At 34.6% G+C, this 8,917-nt stretch overlaps 1 protein-coding gene across 1 annotated transcript; it reads right to left on the reverse strand.

Moving 5' to 3' along the window:
- Positions 1-1,371: 1,371 nt before the first annotated feature.
- TNFAIP8 (TNF alpha induced protein 8) lies at positions 1,372-1,939 on the reverse strand. Its single transcript, XM_070935714.1, has one exon. The coding sequence runs from the start codon at positions 1,922-1,924 to the stop codon at positions 1,424-1,426; it is 501 nt and encodes a 166-aa protein (XP_070791815.1). The 5' UTR covers positions 1,925-1,939; the 3' UTR covers positions 1,372-1,423.
- Between the last annotated feature and the right edge of the window lie 6,978 nt (positions 1,940-8,917).

Here is an 8,917-nt window from a genome sequence, read left to right on the forward strand (position 1 = left end):
AGTTTCTACATCCAAATTACTACCCACATCTTTCTCTAAGAATCACTACATTCTCTAACCTTGTCCTAAAAATGTACATACAGGTAATCCTCAATTTACAATTATTTGTTTAACAACCATTGGGAATTACAGTAGCACTGAAAAAAATAACTTAAAACTGGTTTTCACACATCAACCATCACAGCATCCCCATGGTCAAGTGATCTAAATTCGGGCCCTCGGCAACCAGCATGTATTTACAATAGTTGCAGTGGCCTGGGGTCATGTGATTGTCATTTGTGACATTTCCAGCCAGCACCAAAAGGCAAATCACGAAGCTAGATTTGCTTAACAACTGTGGCAAAGAAGTTCACAAAATTGGGTATGACTCACTCAACTGCCTTGCTTTAGAATGGAAATTGTGGTCCCAATTGAGGTTGTAAATTAAGGATTATCTGTACATGTAGAAGACACACATATTCCAGTTTCATCTTTCTTGAACAATTGCATCTGAAATGACATTTTTCTACAAAATATAACTGGAAACTATTATATTTTTAACTATATATGACATGGTGCTATTAAGCATGTTTAGGATGTAGAGGATGTCTGTAAATTTTCAGTGATTGTCAAATACATACACATTGATAAATAATACAAAATTATTCCAGAACAGATAAAGAAATCAAACCATAAAGCTGATTAAAGAAAGGTTCACGTAAAAAAAGCCCAGTGTTATTGCCCTGGAAGTATAGATTAAGTTCAGGGCTTTTCAGAAGCACATTATGTGAAATGCAATCCCTTCTGGGAAGCTTACTACAAGAATAGCTAGAGGACAGCAACTTAAAGCAGCAACTCTATTATAATGTGGGATAGAACAGTGATGGAAATAGCAATTCACACCACTTAAATTATTTTCTAGTGGAAGCCCTGAACATTTAAAAAAAGATGAAGATCTAGACCTCAAAGAATCACTTAAATTTTTCAATAGTATAATTATGGCAATGTAACTTAAACATTTAAATGAATTTAAAAAAAGGTTTTGTTAAATCTGTTCAATCTTAACTTCATTCAACATAGGTAGCACAGCTCTCTGCAAGTATGCATAGATAGAATCTGTAAATTGTGAATTATTAAAATTCTTATACTTTTAGAATATGACATTTCATTATCCCTGCCTATTTCATTAAGTCCTATTTATTCTGAGTAGTCTTATTTTATGGCTTTATAAATCCATATTTTAAAGCATAGTATTATCAAAAAAATTGAAACAGCAAAAAGGTAATTCCAAATAAATAAATAAATCTGCTGAAGAATTTTCAATTGATATTAAATTCTTCTTTGCCACCAATACTATGAAACCTTTCTTCATTCTTTCATTGGCTCCCTAAGACTACCAACAATACTTAGCCTTTGATTATATGAGCAATTGATAATGATACTACTAAATATTGCCTTCATCTAGCATTTTGTTGACACCATCGCAAAGCCTCTGGAGGTGAGTCTTGTAAGATCCAAATGGATTGTATAAGACAGCCAAAAATTCACAGTCCGAGAAATGATCAAACACATGGTTGACACGTCCATGAGATTTTGCAGTCAGATGACGGTGAATTATTTGATGAAGTAGATCTCTACAATCATTCAACAGTTTCGATAAAAAATTCCTGTCAAAGGTATAGTCCACTTGATAGAAGCTCACCACAGTTTTAGCCAATTGGTGAACCTTCTTTTTGAACTTCTCCATAAGTACAGTCTCTTCCTGATTAAACTGGTTATTCCGGTGGAGGACTGCTAATTTGATAACAGTCTTAATGAGATTTTTAATTATCTTCTCAGCTTCCTTCTTGTTTTGTATGTATTCCTTTGTCACTCGGTAGAGTTCATCCAACACATCACTGCTGGTATCATCTATCAGAGCAGTTGCTATTGATTTGGAAGCCATTTTGCATAGAATTTTCTTTTGGGCCTGAATGGCCAAACTTTTGGAATTAAAGACATCTGTTGCCACTAGAAGAAAGCAAACAAATACAAATCAGAAATTTCAGTCATTTCCATGTGAGTTACAATTGTAGCATTTTAAGAATGCTACAAGGAATAAAAGCAAAGTAACTATTTTAAAGTATTTTTATAATATACGTATATTTAAACAGTTTGATTCCCCCCCCATATAACAGCTAAAATATATTGATTACAAGGAGCTATAGGACTGTGAGTATTGCTTTATTTAATACATATGTAAACAAAGATTATCACAGGAATATAAATTAACCAAGTTCTATATATCTGTTTTATAAAACAAATATTTATTGAGATGCATTAAGACTTAACACTATCATCTAAGGCTCCCTCTGAAAGACTCCTAAAGATCAAATCCTGGAACTTGGAATATGTCTATAAAGTCCTAATACTACTCATCACAAAACTATGCACAGACTAAACAATTTATTTTAATGCTCAATGATTTCCCCAAGTTTATATACCAGTGGAAGTGTTACAATCTATTGTAAATATACATAAGATAGAAATATATTCACGTGTCCTAAATTGGGGATCCCCAACCACTGGGCCATGGACTGGTAGTGATCCGAGGCCTGTTAGGGACTAGTGTCTACAGATGGAGGTAAGTGGCAGGTGAGCAAAACTCTGCATATGTGCAATCTAGATTCTGCGCTCCCCCCTCCCAGTCTATAGAAAAATTGTCCCACAAAACCGATCCCTGATTTCAAAAATATTTGGGATTGCTGCCCTAAATCACAGGTTTTCAAAGATAGCTAGTTCCTATAAAGAATATCAGTTTTATGATTAATCAAATGATTAACAGGCATTTATGTTCCCATTTAATTCAAATGTTTCATCCATATGATTAAAATTAGTTATTCTAAAATATCTGACATTTTTCAAAAGGCAATTCTCGCATTTTAAATTATTGCTTTTTCTTCACATACTCTATGTATACATACATAACTTACTTAAAATACTTCTGTACTTTTCACAATTTTGAAATTTTTTCCCCACTATAATACAATTCTTATAAAATTACCTTCAAATGATTGGTACTCTAATTGAGGAACCAACTAGGAAATCCACTTTGGGTGGCAACAGTTACATATTACTCTCCTTTACACTATATGCCTGAGCATTTCACTGAAGCTCAATATTATATTTTAGCTGGTCTTTCTAAATCTCTGCAGCATGTTGATATAACATTTTCACTTCCTTGAAGAAAACAGCCAAAGGAAGTACCTCTACTGAATAAAGTACTGCAGATATAAAGCAACAGTTGAAAAAAAATAACAGCTTGGTACTGACACATCAGATTTAACTAATTATTTTTTATAAGTTTTCTTGAATTAATAAAATATTTCTGTTTTCACATTTGTTTTTAATCCTCCATTTTTGTTTTAATGGATTTATTTCACTGTAATTTTTTATTTATGAATGGCACATTAGGTAGAGGTGCAAACTAATATATCATATTATACAATGTATAGCAAATATTTAGAGGTCTGGTGGCAAACACTTATTGGTATATCAACAGCTCTGCAAACCAGAATCAGGCATTAAATTAAACTGATAGTAATTACCGAAAGCCAAAGATTCAGCGCATCAAGTTTAATACTTTAATTTTGCTGGAAAGCCTCAGGGGTTTGAATATGCAGCAGGTCCTTGCAGCAGGCAATGATTATTGTCCTGCTTATGTTAATGCACAGTAGGATTTATTGCTTTTAATTCTGAGATGTAGTTACATTTTCATTTTACTTTTATATTATTTATAAGCCATTTAAAGGCTTGTTGGAATTGCAGTAATCAACAGATAATTTTAAAAAGTTTAAATGCCATAAGCAGTTTAAAAAAAAAAGTTTTACAAAAAGTTTAGTGGTTTTGTTACACAATTTTACTGGCCTGATCTCAGAGCTCTAAAAGATGCAATCCACAACCCACAATTGCCTAACTCCACACAGAGAGCCACTGCATTGTCAATAGCTGTATTTTTTTAGGTTTCCCCCTTTTTGCTACTCTATACTTCTCCTCCTCAAACTATGGATATATCTATACTCCCTCTTTCAACACGATGAAGTATTCCAAGAAATGCATACTGCAGCTATCAAGTTTGTCTTTGAAATAATGATTTTCCTTTTTTACTGGAACAGCCTGAAATGTCTGATCTTTTCAGGACTGGCAGCAGCTGTCCAATTACTTCATAGAGAAAAGCTGATGATTCAAAGCAAGAAGTGTGAATTTAGGTTTGTATTATAAGAATAAGTATTTGACATGTCACTTATCTGAACAGTTTCAACCTCTCAAGATAATTCATCTGGATTATGCCTGCTGCTTGTAAGTCAGTCTCCCCCACACCAAAAAAATCAAACATTTATCCCAAAAATGTTCATAGTTTTATAAGAATTGGAACACTTGTAATTATTTGCAACTTTTTGGTACTGTGAAGAACTAATTCAGGGTTGTCAAACTCGCGTCGTCACAGCAGCGTCATGTGACGTAGCGGGACTTTTCCCCCTTTGCTAAATCGGGGGGCGGGGGGGCGGAGCCAGCATGTGATGCATCTGGGCCGCGAATTTGACACCCCTGAATTAATTCATTCTTATTTCACCTAACTGCTTCCACAGTCAATAATTTACCACAAGCAATTCAGCAAGCAACTGTTAAGAAGATTAAGCTAAATGTTTTATCCAGCTGCAAGCAGATACACTGAGTGGGAGCTTCAGACTTTGCATATGACTTACTGTTTCTCAAACTTTAATACTGATATTGCTTCAGAATACATATGGGAAAAAATGGGAATGCATAGGCAGAACTTTATAGAAATAAATCTTCATTCAGGAAAAGAAGTGAGAACAGGAAGGAGAATACAGACAAATCAAGACTTGCTGTTTGATTCTTTTCTTCTGGCAACTCTGTTGAAGTCTTACCTTTATTTCTCCACTTGAAAACCAAAGGAGATTGTGAAAGAAAATTGTGACAGAGTATGGAGTAAAACTAACTGGGGAAGAAGAACTAAAGAAGGAAGTTCTATTATAGAAACTGATCATTATTATTATTTTTTCCAAAGACCATTTTATGGGTATTACCAAAGCCAAACAGTGTCCACAATAAACTATCAACAGTTTTGGAAGAACCCACAATGGTATTACCGGTACCAAATGATGCTATTGGGAAATTATGATGCTAAGAGCACATACAACTTAAAACAGTTCATGGGTGCAGACAAAATAAAAGATAACAAGAAAGGTAAATAGAACATGTTGAAAGAGGACATAGCTCTTTGACCATGTAGAACCTTTCTTCAAGTTATTTTTGTACCTACTTGTCAAAAGTCCAATGGGCTAAAGATGTATTATATTTTTAAATACGTAGCTGCTACAGCAGATGTTATATAAATTTACTTCTCAAATACTTTTTCTGAACATATACAACAGATGAACAAATAATGCAATTCTGAATGCATTTATTTAATTGTAGGATACACAGCTTGTCCTGTTATATGACATAAGATGTTCTAAAAAATTAGTAGTCTTATATAATCTGGGCCTAATGGTAACAAGTCAACTGGAATTTGTTATTAAGGTGAATATTTATGGCCCATTGAAAAAGAACTTACTATATCTGGATATCTAGTTTATATAGAATTTCATTTTTACCACTTGGCTGTTTATTTGCAAGATTTTACAAACATTACAGTTATTGCTGCTGACAATAAATCACAAGATGGTAGCTATAAATGTTCTTGTTACTCTGAAACACACTAATTCTGCTAAGTGAAGGGAGACATGGACTATTAATAAAATGAATACATCAGAAAACATCAGTTACAATTAGTTTCCAGTCTAGTAGCAAGGCTGGCACTGTTAATAGAATTACATATTTATGTAATATATAATTCTATTACATATTACATAATTGTAATATTGATTCTGCTTGTCACAAGGTTGCAAAAGGTGATCAAATGACACACACACACCTGACATTGCAACGGTCATAAATATGAATCAGTTGCCAGGCGTCTGAATTTTGATCACGTGATCAAGGGGATGCTGCAATGATGGTAAGTGTGAAAAACAGTCATAAGTCACTTGTTTCAGTGCCATTGTAACATCAAACAGTCACTAAATAAACTGTTGTAAGTCAAGGACAACCTGTATATCATCGTTTATTTGCAGATTTTAATGTCTGGCAGACTCTGTGTAACTCACATGCAAGATGTAGGGGTTTTAATCTGCTCTGGGGGTACAGTATGTATATTCTAGTTGAAACAAGTGTAGTATAAAGAAAAGAATGGCACTCCTACTGCACAAGGAATCTGAACAATCAGTTATTCAAAACAGTGGTGAAACTATTTCCTTCCTGTTTACCTTCCTGAAAGAACTTCTTTTAAAACATGATCTGTAAATACACTAAAACTACATTAACCTGTCAGAGGGAGGAGACATATTGGTTGGTTTGTGTGTGTGTGTGTGTGTGTGTGTGTATGTGTTGGTAAAACTAAAAGAAAAATAAGGAAAAAGTCATAAAGTGAACAGTAATAATTTGAATAAACTAAACTAGTAATTAGAATTGATTCTGCAAGCCCCAATTACATTCAATAATAACTGCACTTTCTCAAATTTCTGATATCAAGGCAAACTGTATTCTGAATAAAATTAAAACACACACATTCTTCATTTATGTTTTTGAAAAGAATATAAACTCAGACATAATGATTACTCCAAAATCTGTCAACCTCTACTGAATTTAAGGCTCCCTGATTCCAATGCAATATTTTGACTACTACATCAATTGGCTTTCCTTAGACTCAGTAGACTAGACTTACTTCATCTTTTTAAACATACTGTTCTCATTATGTTATATCCTGCTGTCCTTTCCAAGTGTTAAAGTTAAGTAGACATGTGGTGGTTCTCAGGCCAGAGTTGACAAATACAGAAAATCGTAATATAGTAATCACTTAGATTCAAGGCCAAGCACTAAGGATATGTTAATGGAAAGAACAGTAGGAAAAGGTTAAGGGTTTGAGCTACGATAGCTGTAAGAAGCATTGGCACATTCACACTAGTGGAGACAATAAGATTTTTTGTAAGGTTTCACTTTTGTCTGTTCTTATTTAGATGAATCGCACCTAAACTGTCATTTAAGTTTCCTTATATAATTAAATATTCTAACACACGTTTCTAAAGGCTTGTGGCCTCCAATGAATGAATTGGGCCACAAATCCTTTAAACATGACCACCGTAACCGTAACTATACAATGCTAAGTAAGTAAGAGGATAATTCTTACACATCACAATCAATTAATTTGATATCAGTCCAAAACTGAAACAAGAGGCAGGGGGGAAATGTTTCTTTTACTCAAAATAGAGTAGTTTCTAGTGCAGTGATGGCTAACATTTTTGGCACTACACCTAAAGTGCGCACACGAATGTGTGTGAACGCATACCCACAATGCAATGCACACACGACCCCCCCTGTGCGCCCCACCCCCACACATGCACAGACTTCCCTGTGTGCGCCCCATGCATGCACATACATCTTCCGCATTCACCCCACCCCTGCACATGCACGACAGAGACCCAAAAACCAGCTGGCTGGAGGGAGGTGCACGCGCTTGCACGGTGGAGCTGAGCTGGGGTAACGGCTCGAGTGCCCTCAGAGAGGGCTCTGCGTGCCACCTGTGGCATGCGTGCCATAGGTTCGCCATCATGGTTCTAGTGTATTACATTGTCCAGGAGAAAGAAAGGGGTATAAGAATTTGAACCATGATTTCATTGTAGTCAATCCATGTTCTAGCTACTAGTCTCATACTTTCAAGATCTTTCACATATGCCTCCTCTTTTGATTTCTCTCCCTTGGCACCAAAACTGCATGTGAATTAGTATGAACTTTGATTTCATACGGATAGGCATCATTTAGTGACTGCCTCATTTAGGAACTGTTTCCAGTTACAACAGTGACGAAAAAGTAATTTTATGATTAATCCTCATATTTATGACCTTTGCAGTCTGTAAAGCAAAGAAGTGCTAAAGTAAGATTGTAAGTACAGTCACAGTTACACTTACAAACTGCTTTGCTTAATATCCAAGTTATTGGTTTTAAATTGTGGTCACTAAACAAGGACATCCTATGTATTATTTTTTCAGCTGAATGTTGGAACAACACTCAGCCTTGTTTTCCAAAAATATGAACTGGAGCTTCATCTTTTTTACAGCTAAGCAACAAGATATAGTAGTTTATTGCAGAGTTTTGTTCTTGAAATGCTTCTTTATAACATGCAGCCTTCAAGAACTATGTTTATGACATACAGACTTCAAGGACTATCAGATAAACATGTAACATAAAAATGATAACTTGTGACAGATATTTTATTAAGACTCTAAAGTTGGGGCTCAAGCATCCTGCAGAATACTGGTTTATGAAGAATACCAGTAGTGTTTTATTCACTTTTAGTTAACATTTATTTAGAAGACAGTGGCCCAATATAAGATGATAATTCAAATCATTTTTATTCAGTTAGTGAGTCCAAGCCTTGCCCCGATTTTTGCAGCTTATAAACATGACTTATTTTTGTAGATTATTGACTAATTTTAAGTGAAAGGTTTAAGGCTGGAAATACTGTAATGAGAAGAGCACAAGGCATTGGTACTTATCCACACATTCATAAACCATCAGCTAATGCTGAGAAGAAACAATAATTTGTGGTTGGTAAATACAACTGTGATTCCAGACAATTTACAAGATCATTTGTTCTCACTATTTCTTTTCTTTTCTGGCACTCTAGGTGTAAGTAATCAGAATCTTTTTTGACTACCATTTCTTACCATTGTAAGAAATCAGAACCATTTTAAATTACCATAACCACTGCTTAATGCATCTTTCAACTCTTCAACTATAGTCACAGTTATTCTTCACAATTAACTTCATTCATAGC

The sequence above is a fragment of the Pituophis catenifer genome, unplaced genomic scaffold (genome assembly GCF_029215685.1).
Source record: "Pituophis catenifer annectens isolate HBS135680 unplaced genomic scaffold, rPitCat1.0.hap2 SCAF_2, whole genome shotgun sequence".
Taxonomy (NCBI): domain Eukaryota; kingdom Metazoa; phylum Chordata; class Lepidosauria; order Squamata; family Colubridae; genus Pituophis; species Pituophis catenifer.

What these genes read in the sequence shown, in the direction of transcription:
- TNFAIP8 (XM_070935714.1), bottom strand. Translation starts at nt 1,924, where the DNA reads ATGGCTTCCAAATCAATAGCAACTGCTCTGATAGATGATACCAGCAGT.